This window comes from Pongo pygmaeus, chromosome 4, assembly GCF_028885625.2.
Source record: "Pongo pygmaeus isolate AG05252 chromosome 4, NHGRI_mPonPyg2-v2.0_pri, whole genome shotgun sequence".
Classification (NCBI taxonomy): Eukaryota; Metazoa; Chordata; class Mammalia; order Primates; family Hominidae; genus Pongo; species Pongo pygmaeus.
The window spans coordinates 137,433,021-137,453,544 of record NC_072377.2 but is presented as its reverse complement, the minus strand read 5'-3'; the positions used below and the strand labels follow the sequence as shown (position 1 = coordinate 137,453,544).

General features: G+C 40.4%; 1 protein-coding gene across 6 annotated transcripts in view; it reads left to right on the top strand.

Moving 5' to 3' along the window:
- The window catches only part of AFF4 (ALF transcription elongation factor 4), an 88,400-nt gene that overhangs the window by 33,195 nt on the left and 34,681 nt on the right, over window positions 1-20,524 (top strand). For 3 of the 6 annotated variants that reach the window (XM_054487407.2, XM_054487405.2, XM_054487406.2), the window contains one exon: window positions 3,535-3,621. The exons of the other annotated variants lie outside the window; for them this stretch is intronic. In XM_054487407.2, the coding sequence (XP_054343382.1) occupies window positions 3,535-3,621 (87 nt within the window). The remainder of the gene's footprint in view (window positions 1-3,534; window positions 3,622-20,524) is intronic. 6 annotated transcript variants of the gene reach the window in all.

The window sequence follows — 20,524 nt, the reverse complement described above, 5'->3', positions numbered from 1 at the left end:
TAGTAGAGAAAACTGTCAGTCACATATTACTTGTATTTATTTTCTTTCTTTTTTTTTATGAGCTCCTGAATTTGTGTATATACTTAAATTCACTGTGAACACCTTTGAAAGACTACCTGCATTGGTTGCTTCCACTCTTTTCTTTCCCATTCCTTTCTTTAGCCCACTATAATCTCCCTTTTACCTCTGTCATTTTGCTGAACCTGTTTCTCTATGGTCATTGTCTTTCTCCCTCCATCCAGAGGCATTATTTGAGTTCTTTTTTATTCTTTCTGCTATGTATTTTTTCCTTCTGCAAACATTCTTCTTTCCTTGACTGTTTTTATGCTTCATTGTTTTTATTTGCCTTCCGCCTTTCTTGCCTCTCTTTCTTTGCCCTTTTTGGAACCCTTGTGCCTTCTCTTATTTCTTAAGTGCAGATGCATTCTTCTAGCCTCTGCTCTTTCTGCTCTTTGACTTGCCTTTTCCACCATTCTTGGCTTTATCTCTTAGACAGCTGTTTAGTCTTTTTATCCTGCACTGTCCTCCTTTGGGTTTTGGTTTGTCTCTTAATTGCTTCTTAGCTGAGTTTCCATTTGGATTTATTTCTCTTTGCCTCTTCAGACTCAACATGTCTAAAGCCATACTTATCAGACTTCCTTGGATTAGTAGTACACCATTTTCCCATGCTTGTAAGTGTAGAATCCTAAATATCTCTGATTTCTTCCTCATGTTCTATGTAGTTGCAAAACTAGATGTAGACTTTAAAATTTTTGCTTTTTAAATATCCATTCCTTTCTTCCTGTTTCTGCCACCTTGAGCTTCAGTAATTATAACACTGAGTCCTCATTCAGCCTTTCTGCCTCCAGAATCTCCCTACTCATATGTCTTTTGCATTGCTACCTGATTCTTTACTTCAGGCCCTGTGGTCTTCATAAATTAATTTTTCCCTTAAAAATTTTCAGTGGCTCTCTAAGGTTATAGAAAGAATAGTATCCAAATTTAATATCCGCAGGCCAATCCTAACCTCTCTCATTACTGACTGACCGCTTTTGCCAAACTGGTTTCCCTAAGCCACATACATTCTTGCTCTTTTACCTCCTTAAATAAAGTAAGCTTGGAATGTATTTCTCCTCCCTCTTCAGTTATATATAGATTTTTTTTCCCTGTAATCCCAATGAAATCCTTCTTCCCCCATATCAGATTATGAGACCACAGTGATAGCTCTTTCATTTGAATCTCATTCATTTCTTAGTTGCCATGTATATAAAAAGTGTAAGGGAGCATAAATATTTTCCTCTGAATCCTCAACAGTGCATAGAATTATTAGTATGTGGAAGATTTTCTTACATTTAATGATCTCTTTAATGTTATTGACATCTATATTTTATATGTGCAGGGGCTTGGCACTTGGCCTTTAGTTAATAGGTGCTCAGTCATTCGATGATGATTGGAGAATTAAATCAAATTTTCAATTGAGAGTTTTGATATTTGAGATATAAAATGCTGATGCTAAAAACCTGAGTTTATGAATTTTTGTTTCCTTTTCCCTTTCCTGTCTGTAGTATGCAAGGAACTTCAGGTGTGTGTTCCCTTCATGTTTTCTTTGTATTTGTAGTCATATCATTTTTAGGAACCCCATCATGAACTTAAAAAAAATTTACTCTAAATGTATATTTATTGAAAAAATGATTTATTCAAGGCATTCTCATTAAGTACCTACTTTGTGTCAACCACTGGGAATACAGTGGTCATAATGTTATGCCTTTGAGCTGATATTCTAGAGCTGGATGTAGGAAGCAATCTATTACATAATATTATTTCGGGAAGTGAAATTCTATTAAAAAACAAAGCATTTTAAGGGAATAAAGAGCAATTATGTGCAGGTGGCTGTTTTAAGAGGTTCAAGTAGTAATATATCAAGTGCCCTTGTCTCTTCTTCCTTCTGTCATTCTGTTGCCCAAAGCTAAACATTAACTAGGATGTAGACTATGATTTGTCTTTGTCACTTAATAAAATACTGTGGACATCATTACATATCAGCAGTTAAATTTCTCATGTTAATGTCTGCTTGGTGTTCTGTTTTATAGATGTCTGGTAATTTATTTAATCAGTACTGTGTTGGTGTCAACCTAAATAACAGAGGCTCTCTGAAAGAAAAGATGATGGGAATAAAGCATTGCAGTGGAAATACACGTGCCATAGTAGTCTATGGTCATATTCAAAGAGGTAAAGAGAGACAAAGGTTTTTAAAGGAAAAAATGAGGAAGATTACATAATTGTTTTTGAAATAATTATCCTTGGCTACAAAGATCAGTAGTAAGGATGATACCAGTCTGAGGTCGGACAAGCTGGACAGATGTCCTTGTGGAAATATTTTTTTGGTTTAAGGTTTTGATGACCTTTGTGCAAGGTTGTGGTTTTTATAGACTTTTTTGTTTATCAGGCATACAAGCATGAGAAGCCTTTCTTCATGGTCTTTCCCAGCTCGGGGTGTTTTGGTTTTTTTTGTTGTTGTTTTTTTGTTTTTTGTTTTTTGTGTTTTTAAATATATAAACAATTAGTGACTCCATTTTGATTCTCACAACTTTCACATTGACTACCTAGGTTGTTTCAGTTTTTGAAGTGTGAGCCCCTTATACATATCTCTTTACAAAACTGTGTGGATATTGCTATGGGATAAATTCCTAGGTGTTACACCACTGTTAATTTGTTGCATTTCCTTAATTTACCTGATGGGTTACTTTGAACTAAATGCCAGAAATAATATACTCTCTCCTTATTCTGATACCTCTGTCTCCTCGGCTTATCTAACATACACATTGTAATCTTACCAGACTTCACCCAGACATATTTGGCATTAAGATTAGGCAGAAGGCATTGAATGAAATCAAACTTAGGGTCTTGCTTTTCTGTTTTCTTCCTCATGTGCTTTTGAAATTTCTCTTCTGATTTCTTCCCCTGACAAAATTTTTCTACGAGTATATAGGCTCTATAGCCAGACTTTTGAGGATGAAATATAATGTTCATTATTTACTCAGTGTATGGCCTTGAATAAATAACTTTTGTGCTTCAGTTTCATCCTAAATAGAGGTAGGATAATAATGGTATCTACCTCATAATGTCATTGTGAGTACTAAATGAGTAATAAACATGTAAAACACTTAGCACAGTGTCTGGCCCATTCAAGGTACACAGTAAATGTTAGCTGTTTTCCTTATCATTGTCCCCTTCCTCCCACTCTCCCAGCAAGCTCTTCCTGTTTAGTGTTTTATTATGTGCCTTGTATTTGATTACAGGCTGATTTCTGTAACTATTCACAGGTTTCATAATTTGAATTGTAAACTCCTCAAAGCCAGGGAGCATTTATTAATCTTCTTATTAACTACACCATAGTGCCTTGCACACAATTGTGCTTAATATTTATTGACTAAGTATGTAGAATTTTGGAGGAGCTGTCATGAAACCAGTATTTATAAATACAAATCTGGTTTTTAGCTGTATAATTTTTATCCTTGACCTGGTTGAAAACAAACTGTAATAATTACATTTCAGGAGATGACGCATTCATGGCCACCCCCTCTAACGGCTATTCATACACCATGCAAAACAGAACCTTCCAAATTTCCTTTTCCAACTAAGGTAAGTAAATAAAATGTATCTTTCATAATGTAAGAAAACTCTAAATGGCTTGACTAAAATCATATGGATTAAAAATTGTCTTGCCATTCCTATTCTAGTGGGAGACAGACAGTAAATAAGTGAATAAATAAATTCAGATAGTGACAACTGTTATGAAGATAATTAGCAGGGTAATGGAATTGAGAGCATCTTGAATCAAGAGGTATTTAAGAACGCTTTGAAGGCAATATGCGAGAGAGATTTAAAAGACATTAATATAGCCTGACAAAGTGGCTCACGCCTGTAATCCCAGCACTTTGGAAGGCTGAGGCAAGAGACTCTCTTGAGGCCAGGAGTTGGCGACCAGCCTGGTCAACATAGCAAGACCCTGTCTCTACCAAAAATTGAAAAAAAAAAAAAAAAAAAAACTTGGCATAGTGGCACATGCCTGTGGTCCCAGTTACTCGGGAGGCTGAGATGGGAGGATCACTTGAGCCTGGGAGGTCAAGGCTGCAGTGAGCTGTGATTGCACCACAGCACTCCAGCCTGGGAAACAGAGCAAAATTCTATCTAAAAAAAAAAAAAAGACATTGATATTTATTGCAGACTATTATGGTATTGTAGGCCAGAGGTGGTAAGGGCTTCTCAAACTGTTGTTTTAAGAAACTGTTTCCATAAGACATAGCAACCATACTTATGTCCCATGGAAAGAGATTCCTCAGATAACAGTTCCAAGGTTGTTTAAAATCAGCAGATTGACTTTTTTTTAAACTTATACTTAACAGTATTAATTTACACTTAAAACAAATAATACAGAAATACATTCTCCTTGTGAAAGTTTGACCAGTCCCCCAATAATAGCCTTTCCCCAATTCCGTCCCCTTCATCCCAACAGAGCTCCTTTCATAAGTACCTTTGCAAGTCTTTTTTATATTCATGTAATACATATATAATAATTACATGTAAGCATTTTCTCATTTATTTCTACACAAATATATTGTTCTGTATCTTTCATCGGTCAGCAGTAGGTCTTGGGGACCTGTCCATGTTACTACATGTAGAGGTATTTCGTTTCTTTTTATTGCATCTGTAGTGTTAATGTATCCTAGTTTAGCCATTTCTCTTTGGTATTTAAGCTGATAGCAAGTTTTCATTTCTATAAATATTTCTTCAGTTGGTAACTTTGTTGGTGCCTTCTGTGTGCATGTGATTTTCTTTAGGGTAAAAAGCAAAAAGTAGAATTGCTGAGTGTTGAGAGTATATATTTAATACATACTCTCACAAATTCCTTCCATAGTTCTATTACAGGATTTGTACCAGCCAGTATTCCCACTTGTATTACTTGTTGTTTCACACATGCACACCACCATTTGATATTATTAAACAGCAGTGTTTTGAGTAAAAATGGCATTCCATTTGCTTGATTGCTAGTGAGGTTCATCATCTTTACATATTTGTTATCCATTTGGTTTCTTTGTGGGTAAATTTGCTTATTCTCACTGTCCTTTGGGTTGCATTTTTTACCTATTGAGTTTTAGGTGGTCTTCCTTTTTTGTTTTGTGTTGTTTTGTTTGAATTCTGGATTCTAATAATTTCTTATACATGCTGAGAATTTATCTACCAGTTAGATTCTTGTCTTTTTATGGTCTAAAGTTTTTAATTTTTGATGAATAAAATATATCTTCCTCCTTTATAGTTTTTGCTTTTAATGTCTTGTTAAAGAAGACTTTTCTTTCTCTAGAGTCATAAACATACCCTCTTATTTTTATTTTAATGTGGTTTTTAGTTTTATTTTTTATGTTTACCTTTGTGAATGATGTCAGGTAGATTTAAAAATTTTCTATCTATATGTGTGCCATATCACTCTTACCTTTTATATCTTCGTTTACATATATAAAATGCACCGGTATTTATTTATTTATTTATTTATTTATTTATTTTTCTGAGATAGAGTCTCCCTTTGTCACCCAGGCTGGAGTGCAATGGTGTGATCTTGGTTCACTGCAACCTCTGCCTCTTGGATTCAAGTGATTCTCCTGTGTCAGCCTCCCGAGTAGCTGGGACTACAGGCGCCCGCCATCACGCCCAGCTAATTTTTGTATTTTTAGTAGAGACAGGGTTTCACCATGTTGGCCAGGCTGGTCTTGAACTCCTGACATCAGGTGATCCACCCGCCTCAGCCTCCCAAGGTGCTAGGATTACAGGTGTGAGCCAACACACTTGGCCAATGCACTGGTATTTAATGTGCAGTTTGAGTTTTGTTTTTTTGTTTGTTAGTTTGTTTGTTTTGAGATGGAGTCTTGCTCTGTCACCTGGTGCAATCTCGACTCACTGCAACCTCCGCCTTCTGGGTTCAAGCGATTTTCCTGCCTCAGCTTCTTGAGTAGCTGAGATTACAGGTGCACGCCACCACGCCCGGCTAATTTTTTGTATTTTTAGTAGAGACAGGGTTTCACCATGTTGACCAGGCTGGTCTCAAACTCCTGACCTCAGGTTATCCACTTGCCTTTGCCTCCCAAAGTGCTGGAATTAACAGGCGTGAACCACTGCGCCCGGCCTGCAGTTTGAGTTTTGATAGATATGTGCACCTGTATAACCACCACCATAATTAGGAATTAGAGCATTTCCATCACCCCCAAATTTCTTCATGTTCCTTTGTAGTCTCCCTCGCCTCCACCACTGTCCCTATGCAATTTCTTATCTATTTTATGTCACTGTAGATAAGTTTTGCTTTTTCTAGAATTTCATGTAAATGGAATCAGTACATCGTGTGCTTCTTTTATATATTTACCTTCTTTTGCTGAGTATTTAGTTTTGTAATTCTTCCATGTTCTTGATTATATCCATGGTTTCTCTTTTTCTTTTTTTGAGATGGAGTCTCACTCTGTTGCCCAGGCCAGAGTGCAGTGGCATGATCTTGGCTCACTGCAACCTCCGCCTCCCGGGTTCAAGCGATTCTCCAGCCTCAGCCTCCTAAGTAGCTGGGATTACAGGCATGCACCACCATGCCTGGCTGATTTTTGTATTTTTAGTAGAGACGGGGTTTCACCATGTTGGTCAGGCTGGTCTCGAACTCCTGACCTCGTGATCCACCTGCGTTGGCCTCCCAAAGTGCTAGGATCACAGGCATGAGCCACCACTCCTGTCCCAGTTTTTCTTTTTTTATTCCCAATCAGTATTTTATTATATGGAAATACCAAAATTTGCTTCCTGTTGATGAGCATTTGGGTTATTTCCAGATTTAGACTGTTAAGAATAAAGCATTTATAAACATTCATGTTTTCTTTTATCCTGGGTAAATACTGGGTATCATAGTACAAAGTAGAATTGCTGGTTCATAGGGTAAGTGCATGTTAAATTTTACTTATTATATTTGAAATTTTTAGAGACTGAGGTCTCGCCTAGGCTGGTCTTACCTAGGCTGGAGTACAGTGGTGTGATCATATAGCTCACTATACCCTTGAACTCCTGAGCTCTAGCAATCCTCCCATTTCAGCCTCTTGAATACCTCGGACTACAGGTGCTTACCACCATGCCAGACTCACATATAGATGGGGGTCTCACTATACTGCCCAGGCTGGTCTCAAACTCCTGACTTCAAGCCATCCTTCTGTTTCAGTGTCCCAAGCACAAGCTACTGTGCCTACCACTAAATTTATAGTAAACTGAAAACTCAATCACTCACTCCCTCCTTCTCTCCCTTCCTCCCTCCCTCCCTGTTTCCTTCCTTCCTTCCTTCCTTTCTCTCTCTCTCTCTCTCTCTCCTTTCTTTCCTTTCTTTCTTTGCAACAGGGTCTCACTTTGTCATCCAGGCTGCAGTGCAGTGGCGGGATCATGGCTCATTGCAGCCTCGACCTCCCAGGCTCAAGTGATCCTCCTGCCTCAGCCTCCTGAGTAGCAGGGACTACAGGCATGCACCACCATGCCTGGTTGACTTTAAAAAATTATTATTTTTTTGAGACAAAGTCTTGCTCTGTTCCCCAGGCTGGAGTGCAGTGGTGCAGTCTTGGCCCACTGCAGCCTCTGCCTACCTGGTTCAAGTGATTCTCCTGCCTCAGCCTCCTGAATAGCTGGGACTACAGGTACGCACCACCACACCTGGCTAATTTTTTGTGTTTTTAGTAGAGGCGAGGTTTCACCATGTTGGCCAGCATGGTCTCAATCTCCTTACCTCCTGATCCGCCCGCATCGGCCTCCCAAAGTGCTGGGATTACAGATGTGAGCCACTGTGCCCGGCCCCCATTCTTTTTAATTACTAAGGTAATATTCAGTTATGTGGCATCATAATTTACCTAATTATCTACTAATGGACATTTGGGTTGCTTCTAGTTTTTGGTTATTTTTTTTTTTTTTGAGATGGAGTCTTGCTCTGCCACCAGACTGGAGTGCAGTGGCGCGATCTCGGCTCACTGCAACCTCCACCTCCTGGTTTCAAGCGATTCTCCTGCTTCAGCCTCCCAAGTAGCTGGGACTACAGGTATATGCCACCACGCCTAGCTAATTTTTCTATTTTTAGTAGAGACAGGGTTTCACCATGTTGGCCAGGATGGTCTTGATCTCTTGACTTCGTGAGCCGCCTGCCTCGGCCTCCCAAAGTGCCGGGATTACAGGCATAAACCACTGAGCCCAACCTCGTTTTTGCTTATTAAAAATAAAGCTGATGTGAATATTTGTGTATAAATCTTTGTATAAACGTATACTTTTATGTCTTTTTTTTTTTCTTTTTTTTTAAGACAAGGTCTCTGTTGTCCAGGCTAGAGTGCAGTGGCATGATCATGGCTCATTGCACTCACAAACTCCTGGGCTCAAGCAGTCTCTCACCTCAGCCTCCCAAGTAGCTGGGACTACAGGTGCATGCCACTATGTCTGGCTGATTTTTGTATTTTTTTGTAGAGACGAGGTTTTACCACGTTGCTCAGGCTGCTCTTGAACTCCAGGGCTCAAGCAATCCTCCTGCTTTGGCCTCTTAAAGTGCTGAGATTACAAGCATGAGCCACTACACCTCGCCTGTTTTTATGTCTATATTATAAATGCCTATTAGTGGGGTGGTTAGGTATATGGTAGGTGTCTATGCCTCACACCTGTAGTCCTAGTACTTTGAGAGGTTGATGTGGGAGGATCACTTGAGTCCAGAAGTTTGAGACCAGTGTAGGCAACATAATGAGACTCTGTCTCCACAAAAAATTAAAAAAAAATTACCCAGGCATGGTGGCACAGGCCTGTAGTCTTAGCTACTCAGGATGCTAAGGTGGGAGGATTGCTTGACTGCAGCTGGTTGAGGCTGCAGTGAGCAGAGATCATGCCACTACTCTCTAGCCTGGGTTACAGAGACCGACCCTCTCTGGGGGGGGAAAAAAATTAGAAAACAACTGTCATGCTGGGTGCAATGGCTCACGCCTGTAATCCCAGCACTTTGGGAGGCCAAGGTGGGTGGATCACCTGAGGTTGGGAATTCGAGACCAGCCTGACCAACATGGAGAAACCCCATCTCTACTAAAAATACAAAATTAGCCAGGCATCATGGCGCATGCCTGTAATCCCAGGTACTTGGAGGCTAAGGCAGGAGAATCGCTTGAAGTTGGGAGGTGGAGGTTGCAGTGAGCCGAGATCGTGTCATTGCACTCCAGCCTGGGCAACAAGAGTGAAACTGTCTCAAAAAAAAAAAAAAACTGTCATACTATTTTCCAAAGTGGTTGAACCATTTTATATTCCTGCCAATGGTATATGAGGGTTCCACTTGTTCCATGTCCTTACTAACACTTGATATTGTCAGTCTTTTAAAACTTTAGCCTTCTAGCAGTATTATAGTGGTACCTCATTGTGATTTCAATTTACATTTCTCTAGAGACAGAGTATCTTGAACATCTTTTCATGTACTGATTTGCCATTTGCTTATCTTCTTTGGTGCAGTATCTGAATATTTTGCCCATCTTCTTTGGTGCAGTGTCTGAATATTTTGCCCATTTTTAAATGGGCTAAGATTCTTTTTTGTTTTTGTTTTTGAGACGGAGTCTCACTCTGTCACTCAGGCTGGAGTGCAGTGGCGCGATCTCGGCTCGCTGCAAGCTCCGCCTCCTGAGTTCACACCATTCTTCTGCCTCAGCCTCTCGAATAGCTGGGACTGCAGGCGCCTGCCACCATGCCTGACTAATTTTTTATATTTTTAGTAGAGATGGGATTTCACCGTGTTAGCCAGGATGGTCTCGATCTCCTGACCTTGTGATCTGCCCACCCCGGCCTCCCAAAGTGCTGGGATTACAGGCGTGAGCCACTGCGCCTGGCCTGAAGTGGGCTAAGATTCTTATTGCCATTATCATATATGTGATTTGAAAATTTGTTTTCTTGCTCTGTGGACTACCTTTTCATTCTCTTAATAGTGTCCCTCTAAGAACACATGTTAATTTTTATAAATTCCACTTCTTCAGTGTTTTCTTTTACAGGTCATGTTTTTGGTGTCTATGAAATCTTTGCGTGGCTGGGTGAGGTGGCTCTTGCCTGTAATCCTAGCACTTTGGGAGGCCAAGGTGGGTAGATCACCTGAGGTCAGAAGTGTGAGACTAGCCTGGTCAACAAGTCAAGACCCCACCTCTACAAAAAATGTAAAAATTAGCCAGGCGTGGTGGCATGACCTATATAGTCCCAACTACTTGGGAGGATGAGGTGGGGGATCGTTTGAGCTTGAGAGGTTGAGGCTGCAGTGAGTCATGATTATGCCACTGCACTCCAGCCTAGGTGACAGAGTGAGACCTTGTCTCAAAAAAAAAAAAAAAATGTTCGCCTGCTGGGCTGGTGGCTCACACCTGTAATGTCAGCACTTTGGGAGGCTGAGGTGGGCAGATCACTTGAGGTCAGGAGTTCAAGACCAGCCTGGCCAACATGGTGAAACTCCGACTCTACTAAAAATACAAAAATTAGCCAGACATGGTGGCGGGCATCTGTAATCCCAGCTACTCGGGAGACTGAGGCAGGAGAATCACATGAACTCAGGAGGCAGAGGTTGCAGTGAGCCAAGATTGTGCCAGTGCACTCCAGCCTGGGCAACAGAGCAAGACTCCATCTGAAAAAAAAAAAGAAAAAGAAAAAGAAAAATCTTTGCCTAACCCAAATCCTCCTATGTTGTTTCCTAGACTTTTTTTTTTCTTTTAAATAAGAGACCAGGTCTCTCTGTGTTGCCCTGGCTAGTCTTGAACTTGTGGGCTCAGGTGACCATCCCACCTCCTCTGCTTCCTGCATAGCTGGGACTCTGCTCTCAGTTATCCTAGACTTTTTTTCAGAGAGTCTCACTCTGTCACCCAGGCTGGAGTGCAGTGGTGTGATCTTGGCTCACTGCAAATCCGACTCCTGGCCTCAAGCTATTCTCATGCTTTGGCCTCCCGAATAGCTGGAATTACAAGTGCGTGCCACCACACCCGGCTAATTTTTGTATTTCTAGTAGAGATGATGGGGTTTTGCCATGTTGCCCAGCCTGGTCTCGAACTCCTAAGCTTAAATGATCCACCTGCCTTGGCCTCCCAAAGTGCTACAGTTATAAGCATGAGCCACTGTGCCCAGCCTTTCCTAGATTTTTTATAGTTTTAGGTTTTCCATTTAGATCTATGATTTATCTTAAGCTAATTTTTCTATATTGTTACAGTATATGGAATGAAGTTTTATCCTCTTGTATGTACATATCCAATTAGCATCTTTATTTAAAAGCCTTCTCTTTCCATTGAATTGCCTTTGCAGTTGTAGTTGACTCTGTATGTGTGATGCGTTTCTGACTTTTTATGTTTTGTTGACCTGTTTGTCTGTCATGGTGCCAATATGAGCCTGTCTTGATGATTTGACTTTGAGACTTACTGTAAAGTCACTACAGTGTAAATCCTCATATTATATTAGTGTTTTTCAAAGTAGATTTGACTTTTCTAGGCCCTTTGCATTTTCATAAGAATTTTGGGCTGGGCACAGTGGCTCACACCTGTAATCCCCGCAATTTGGGAGGCCGAGGTGGGTGGATCACCTAAGGAGGAGTTTGGGTCTAGCCTGGCCAACATGGTAAAACCCCGTCTCTACTAAAAACACAAAAATTAGTTGGGCGCGGGGCATGGTAGTGCACACCTGTAATCCCAGCTACTCAGGAGGCTGAGGCAGGAGTCTCTGGGAGGCAGAGGTTGCAGTCAGCTAAGATGATGCCACTGCATGTGCTCCAGCCTGGGTGACAGAACAAGACTCTGTCTCAAAAAAAAAAATAAAAAGAAGAACACCTTGTCAATTTCAGCATAAAAGTCTTGTGGGATTTTGACAGGGATTGCGTTGGATCTATAGATCAATTTGGGGAGAATTGACGTCTTAGCAATATTGAATCTTCTGACCCATGAGTCCTTATTTCTCTCTATTTTGGTCTAATTTAATTTCTTTCAGTATTGTTTTGTAGTTTTCAGTGTATAGATTTTGGACATCTTTTGTTAGAGTTATCTTTTTGTTTTTTGAAAGAGTCTCACTCTGTTGCCCAGGCTGGAGTACAGTGGTGCTCAGTGCAACCTCCGCCTCCTGGGTTCAAGCGATTCTCCTGCCTCAGCCTCCCAAGTAGCTGGGATTACAGGCGCCCACCGTGACGCCCAGTTAATTTTTATATTTTTAGTAGAGACGAGGTTTTGCCATGTTGACGAGGCTGGTCTTGAACTCCTGACCTCAACTGATCCACCCGCCTCAGCCTCCCAAAGTGCTGGGATTACAGGCGTGAGCCACTGTGCCTGGCTGATTTTTTTTTTTTTTTTTTTTGTGATACAGAATCTTGCTCTGTCACCCAGGCTGGAGTGCAGTGGCACAATCTTGGCTCACTGTAGCCTAAGCCTTCTAAGTAGGTGGGATTACAGACCAGTGCCACCACACCTAGCTAATCTTTATACTCTTAGTAAAGACGGGTTTTCACTATGTTGGCCAGGATAGTCTCGAACTCCTGGCCTCAAGTGGTCTGCCCACCTTGGCCTCCCAAAGAGCTGGGATTACAGGCATGAGCCACTGTACCCAGCCCTGTTTGATTCTTTTAGTGCTGTTGTAAATGGAATTTTATAAAAATTTCAGTATTTGATTTTTCCTTGCTAATTTATAGAAATACATTTCATGGGCCGAATGCGGTGGCTCATGCCTGTAATCCCAGCACTTTGGGAGGCTGAAGAGGATCACCTGAGGTCGGGAGTTCAAGACCAGCCTGGCCCACATGGTTTAGTAGAAACCCCATCTCTGCTAAAAAATACAAAAATTAGTCATGTGCGGTGGCACACACCTGTAATCCCAGCTACTTGGGAGGCTGAGGCAAGAGAATTCCTTGAACCTGGGAGGTGGAGGTTGCAGTGAGCCGAGTCTCCGTCTCAAAAAAAAAAGAAAGAAAGAAAGAAAAAGAGATAACTTTCATGTATAATTTTATGTTTCATCTTGTAATTTTGCTAAATTTACTTAATTTTAATAGCATTTTTGTAGATACCATATATTTTCTACTTAGTCATTTCACCTGTGAGTAAAGATTTTATAATGTTTGTTTCAAATGGATGCCTTATTTTATATTCTTGCTTTATTGCACTAGCTAGAATCTCTAGTATGATGTTGAATGCCAGTAGTGAGATTAGACATTCTTGCCTTATTTTTTATCATAGAGGAGAAAGTATCCAGTCTTTCATTATTAAGTGTGATGTTAGCTGCAGGCTTTTTGTGGATGTCATTTATTACATTGAGGAAATTCTTCTATTACTCTTTGCCTAAGAGTTCTCATTAGGAATGAATTTTGAATTTTGTTGAATATTTTAAAAATCTATTGGAATGATCATAAGATTTTCCTGTTTTGATTTGTATTAATATGGTGAATAACATTGGTTAAATTTCACTGGGCATGGTGGCTCACGCCTGTAATCCCAGCACTTTGGGAGGCTGAGGCGGGTGGATCACCTGAGGTCAGGAGTTCGAGACCAGCCTGACCAACATGGAGAAACCCCATCTCTACTAAAAATACAAAATTAGCTGGGCGCGGTGGCACATGGCTGTAATCCCGGCTGCTCGGGAGGCTGAGGCAGGAGAATCGCTTGAACCCGGGAGGTGGAGGTTGCGGTGAGCCAAGATCACCCTATTGCACTCCAGCCTGGGCAACAAGAGCGAAACTCCATCTCAAAAAAACAAACCCAAAAAACATTGGTTAATTTTAAATGTTAAATCAATATTACATTCCTGATGTAAACTGTACTTGGTCATGATGTATTTTTTTATTGTGCTGAATTTGATTTTAAAAGTTTTTTCTAATTTTTGCGTCTGTATTCCTGGGCTATCTTGGTCTGTATTGTTCTCTTCTTAAATCTGTAACCATAACAGGTCTGTTGTCTGATGCACACAGCAAGTCAATAACAGAGACACTGGGTTGCTGCAGAGAAGGAGTTTAATTATAGGGCCTCCAAACAAAGAGATGAGAGGAAACCTCAAATCTGTCTTCCCAAGGATTTGAGACCATGGCTTTTAAGGATTTTGGAGTGGGCTGAAGTATTAAGATCACTGATTTGTCAAAGAATGCTAGGTGAAATCATGGGATAGGAATATGTACAAGCAGTATTCTCATGCTGATTCTGTTCCCCTGTGGAGATCTTTAAACTGGTTGGCTTCAGCTGTTCCACTGTGCTTAAGCAACTCTTCATTTTTTAAAAAAAATTTTGTGGAAACAGGGTCTCATGATGTTGCCCACGCTGGTCTCAAACTCCTGGGCTAAAGCAATCCTCCTGTCTAAGCCTCTCAAAGCACTGGGTTGATAAGCATGAGCTACTGAGACTGTCTTGCTTAAGTGATTCTTTTTTTTTTTTTTTTTTGAGACAGCATCTTACTCTGTCACCCAGGCTAGAGTGCAGTGTCATGATATCAGCTCATTGCAACCTCTGCTTCCCAAGCTCAAGTGATTCTCCCTGCCTCAGCCTCCTGAGTAGCTGGGATTACAGGTGCCTGCCACCACGCCCAGATAATTTTTTAGTAGAGACAGGGTTTCCCAGTGTTGCCCAGGCTGGTCCTGAACGCGTGATCCACATGCCTCACCCTCCCAAAGTACTGGGGTTACGGATGTGAGCAACCACACCTGGCCTTAAGCAATTCTTAAACAAAAGCCTTAAGTTTCTAATGTCAGAAATTCTATCTATAGGAACAGTGGGGATGCTGATGGTCAGTATCTAGTGTTAGTGACTTTCTGTTACAAAGAAGTGAGTCAGCCGGTTGTAGTGGCTCACGTCTGTAATCCCAGCACTCTGGGAAGCTGAGGTGGGGGGATCACAGGGTCAGGAGTTCAAGACCAGTCTGGCCAATATGGTGAAACCCCATCTCTACTAAAAATAGAAAAATTAGCCGAGCGTGGTGGTGGGTGCCTGTAGTCCCAGCTACCCAGGAGGCTGAGGCAGGAGAATCGCTTGAACCTGGGAGGTGGAGGTTGCAGTGATCCGAGATCGTACCACTGCACTCCAGCCTGAGTGACAGAGCGAGACTCCATCTCAAAAAAAAAACAAAAAACAAAAAAAAAACAAAGAAGTGGGTCAAAGTGCAGTATAATTAATGCTTAATTATAATTATATTTCTGTCCAGAATTCTGTTTAACCCTGTGAGGATGGTTTCATATCCTTGCCTTGTTTTGGTATCTGAGTAATGATGGCCTTATAGAATGGATTGGGAAATAATTGCTTCCCCTTCCATTTTCTGGAATAGTGTGCATAGAAATGGTATTTTTTCTTTCTTTCTTTCTTTTTTTTGAGACAGTCTTGCTCTGTCACCCAGGCTGGAGTGCAGTGCTGTGATCTCGGCTCACTGCAAGCTCTGCCTCCCGGGTTCATGCCGTTCTCCTGCCTCAGCCTCCCGAGTAGCTGGGACTACAGGCATGCGCCACCACGCCCGGCTAATTTTTTGTATTTTTAGTAGAGATGGGGTTTCTTTGTGTTAGCCCAGGATGGTCTAGACCATCTCCTGACCTCGTGATCCGTCTGCCTTGGCCTCCCAAAGTGCTGGGATTAAAGGCATGAGCCACCGTGCCTGGCCAGAAATGGTATTTTTTTTTTTTTAAGTGTTTGTTAGAATTTATCTCTGGATATAAGCTTTCTTTGTAAGATGGTTTTAAAGCAAACATTAGACTTCTTTAGTAGCTATAGGGCTACTCATGTTATCTATTTCTCCTTGAATGCTCTTTGGTTGTTTATATCTTTCAAGGAATTTGTCCATTTTATCTATGAATTACCAAAGTTAACAAATTGCTGTAAGTTCTTTATAATATTCCCTTATACGTTTAACATATTCTATTATGATAGCACTTCTCTTATTCCCTATTCTGGTAATTTGTTTTCTTGTCTTTTTCTTGAGTGTCCTGGCTAGAGATTGTCAGTTTTCTTGATAGCTGTTTTTTCTTCCTCTGTTGTTTTTGTTTTTTATTGCGTTGATTTCCACCCTGATCTTTTACTTTTCTGCTTTCTTATGGTTTAATTTCTTCTTCTTCTTTTTTTTTTTTTGAGATGCAGTCTTGCTCTGTCTCCCAGGCTGGAGTGCAGTGGCGTGATCTTGGCTCACTGCAACCCCCACCTCCCAGGTTCAAGCGATTCTCCTGCCTCAGCCTCCTGAGTAGCTGGGATTACAGGCACGTGCCACCATGCCTGGCTAATTTTTGTATTTTTATTAGAGACGGGGTTTCACCATGTTGGTCAGGCTGGTCTCGAACTCCTGACCTCATGATCTGCCCGCCTCAGCCTCCCAAAATGCTGGGATTACAGGCGTGAGCCTCTGCGCCCGGCTTGCTCGTCTTTTTAACAGATTTCTTGAGGTAGAAGCTAAGGTCATTTAATTGAGATTTTTCTTATTTTCTTACTTTGTTTATTTATTTATTTTTAGATGGAATCTCGCTCCATCGCCCAGGCTGGAGTGCAGTGGTGTGATCTCGAATCATTGTAACCTCCACCTCACAGGTTCAAAGGATTCTCCTGCCTCAGCCTCCCAAGTAGCTGGGATTATAAGCATATACTACCATACCTGACTAATTTTTGTATTTTTAGTAGAGACTGGGTTTCACCATGTTGGTCAGGCTGGTCTCAAACTCCTGACCTCAAGCGATCCACCCACCTCGGTGTCCCAAAGTGCTGGAATTACAGGGGTGAGCCTCCGTGTCTGGCCTAATTTCTGGTTTTTTGGATTATATCTAATTGTGTTGGTTCCCAAATATTTGGAGATTTTCTGCATATTTTCTGTTTTGATTTGTGATTTAATTCCATTGTGGTCATGAAGCATACATTGTATGAGATTGAGACTTATTTCATGTCCCAGATTATTGTCTTTTTTTGCTAATGTTTTGTGTACACTTGAAAAGAATGTGTATTCCAGCCAGTGTAGTGGCACACGCTTGTAATCCCAACACTTTAGAAGGCTGAGGTGGGAGGATCCCTGGAGGCCTGAAGTTTGAGACCACCAGCCTGAGCAACAGCCAGACCTCATGTCTACCAAAAATTTAAAAATCAGCCGGGCACGGTGGTGGGCATCTGAAGTCCCAGCTACTCAGGAGGCCGAAACAAGAGGATTGCCTGAGCACAAGAGGTCAAGGCTACAGTGAGCCATGATCATGCCACTGTACTCCAGCCTGGGTGACAGAGAAAGACCCTTTCTCAAAAAGAAGCTTATTCTGCTGTTGTTGAGTGGAGTATCCTGTTAGGTCAAGTTGGCTTATGGTGTTATACTAATGTTCTATATCCTTACTCATTTTAATTCTATCAATTATTATTGAGAGTTAACTCCAACTATAATTTTCGATTTGTATATATGTTCTTGCTTTGTTTCTTCATGCTTTCTCAAACTCTGTTTTTAGGTGCATAAACATTTAGGATTGTTACCTCTTAATGAGTTGAGTCTTTATTACTATGAAACAACCCCTTTTAAACCTTATAATATTCTTTGCGGTAAAATTTACTTTTATATTAATATGACCAGGTCCAACTTTCTTTTATTTAATGTTAGCATGGTATACTTTTTTCCAACCTTTTGCTTTTAACCTGTTTGTATTCTTATATTTAAAATGCATTTCTTGTAGGTAGTATATGATTTTGTTGTGCTTTTTAAATATAATCTGACAGTCTGCTCTTTAATTAGGGTGTTCAGACCACCTACATTTAATGTGATTATTTATACAGTTGGGCTTAAATCTACTATCTTGCTTTTTGATTTCTCTTTGTCTCATCAGGCCTTTTGTGTGTGTGTGTGTGTGGGGGGGGGTGTGTGTGTGTGTGTCAGCCTCTATCTTCAAGTGATTTTATACCATCCTTTTCTACTGTATAAGACCCTATTGTCATTATACTTAGATTTCTCCCGTTGTAGAATCTGTATTATTGTTGTTTATGTTTTACTTCCACATAAAGTATAAATGGCAGAATATTGTTACTATTTTTTATTTAAACAATCTATTATCTTTTAGGCTAGGCACAATGGCTCACACCTATAATCCTAGCACTTTGGGAGTCCGAGGAAGGAGGATCACTTGAGTCCAGGAGTTTGAGACCAGCCTTGGCAACATAGTGAGACCCTGTCTCTACAAAAAATAAAATTATCTGAGTGTGGTGATACGTACCTGTGGTCCCAGCTGCTCAGGAGGCTGAGGTGGGAAAATAGCTTGAGTCCTGGAGGTCTTGGCTGCAGTGAGCCATCATCACTCCACTGCACTCCAGTCTGGGTGGTAGTGAGACCCTGTCTCAAAATAAATAAACACAGTTTGTTATCTTTACTTTTTTCTGAGACAGCGTATTGCTGTGTCACCCAGGCTGGAGTGCAGTGGTGCAATCTTGGCTCACTGCAACCTCCACCTCCCTGGTTCAAGCAGTTCTGCCTCAGTCTCCGGAGTAGCTGGGATTCCAAGTGCCTGCCACCACGCCCTGCTAAATGTTTTTTTGTTTGTTTTGTTTTGTTTTGTTTTTTTGTATTTTTAGTAGAGACAATCTCGAACTCCTGACCTCAGGTGATCCGCCAACCTCCACCTCCCAAAGTGCTGGGATTACAGGCATGAGCCACCGCACCTGGCCCATTTTACTATTATCTGGAGGACTTTCTTTAATATTTATTTTAGTACTTTGAAAAAATCTTTATTTTGCCTTTCCATTTTTATTTTTAAAGTATTTTTGCCAGCTATAGATTTCTAGATTGCGGACCTTGCCCCCTTGCAACTATCTGCCAGCTTGCATTGTTTTTGATATGTACATTGTTGTCATTCTTTTGTTTGTATGTAAAATGTCCTTTTTTTTTTTTTTTTTTTTGGCCGTCTTTAAGTTTTTTTTAATCATTGCTTTTAATCTGTTCAGTTATGATACGTTCTCCTGTAGCTCTCTTTATCTTTCTTGTGCTTGAGGTTTGTTACAGTTTCCATCAAATTTGGGAAACTTGGTATTACTCAATTTTTTTTTTTTTTTTTTACCCTCTTCTCCCCTTTTGTTGTTTTCTTCAAGGACTCCAATTACATATATATTAGGCCCCTTAAAGTTGTCCCAGAGTTCACTAATGTTCTGTTCTTTCTTTTTTTTTCTTTTTTTTTGTGGGAGGTCTTATACTATATTGCTCCATTTTGGATGGTTTGTATTGCTGTGTCTTTAGGTTCACACTAATCTGTTGTTCTGCGATGTCTAATCTGCTGTTAGACATTTAATACATATTTTTATGTTAGACATGTTTTTATTGATAAAAATTTGATAGTGCTTATATATTTATTAATTAAACAGATATTTATTAACTTCTTACTATGTTCCTGGCATGAGATTTGACAATTTGTTCTTTATTAATGACAAAGATTTTTAGTAGAAAGATGAGGGTAAAAGACTAGTTGTACTAGTCTCAAAAGATATCAGAGTAAGTGTCTTTTGAAGCATTTACTGTAAAAAGAAACAGAGAATGTGATAAACCAAGAACTGTATGGTGATGTCAGGGGAGCGTTTTTATAAGATGAAGATATTTTGTTATTTTTATAATGCTGATGGTTTAGTAGAAAGGGAAAAATAAATGATCCATGGGAAAGAGAAGAGGTAACCTTAGGAAATCTTCACAAGAGTGATTGAGATTCAGTGCCCAAGTAGAGGACAGTAGCTTTAGAATAGAACACCACTACTTCATTGGCACCAGACGGAAGCAGAGAATATGGGTATAGTTGGGGATAGCTTGGGAGATTTTCCAGTGATAGTTTGGGGAATATTAAAGATTTTGATTGCCTTTGCACTTACCATGTTTGGAACAACCTCCAGCAGTGTTCTTGACACTGGAGATAGAACGCTGTACAATTTAAATGTTCTTGCTCTAAGATGAGTATTTCAAGAACATAGGAAAATGCTGTGCCAATGCTTAGAATAGTTCTGGCACAAAGTAGCTGTTCAATGAATGTTTGTTACGTGAATTTGGATATATATACTCAAGTAACAGTGTTTAGATTTTGGTGTTTGTGAGACACCTCAGCTACTGACTGACTGTTGCTAATGGGTTGCTTCTTACCGATAGCTTATCTCATTCTCCGAATTTAAGTGGGTACAACTTCATGTGTAATATACCTAAAAGCTCTGTGTGATACTTTAATAGGTACTTACTCTCCATGTGCACTGACTATATGTACCAAGTCCAATGAGAGGACAGAGAAGGGAGAAAGTTGTTATACCTAGGGAATTTGGGGTTAGCATCCTACAGGAGGTGACAGCAATTAAGAGTTTGAAGGAGAAGTATAGGAGTGCTAGCAAGATGTGGGACGATAAGGAACACTCAGAAAGTACTTCACACCATTGTTGAGTCTGAAAGAGCAGTTCACAGGTGGCAAATGGTGCTAAGTTTAGGATCATATTGGGGAGCTGGTTTAGTGTATTCATCTCTCTCCTTGAATTGGTCCCATTTAAAAACAAAAACAATTCAATCCCTCTGTTCCATGTGATTCTTCAGTCAC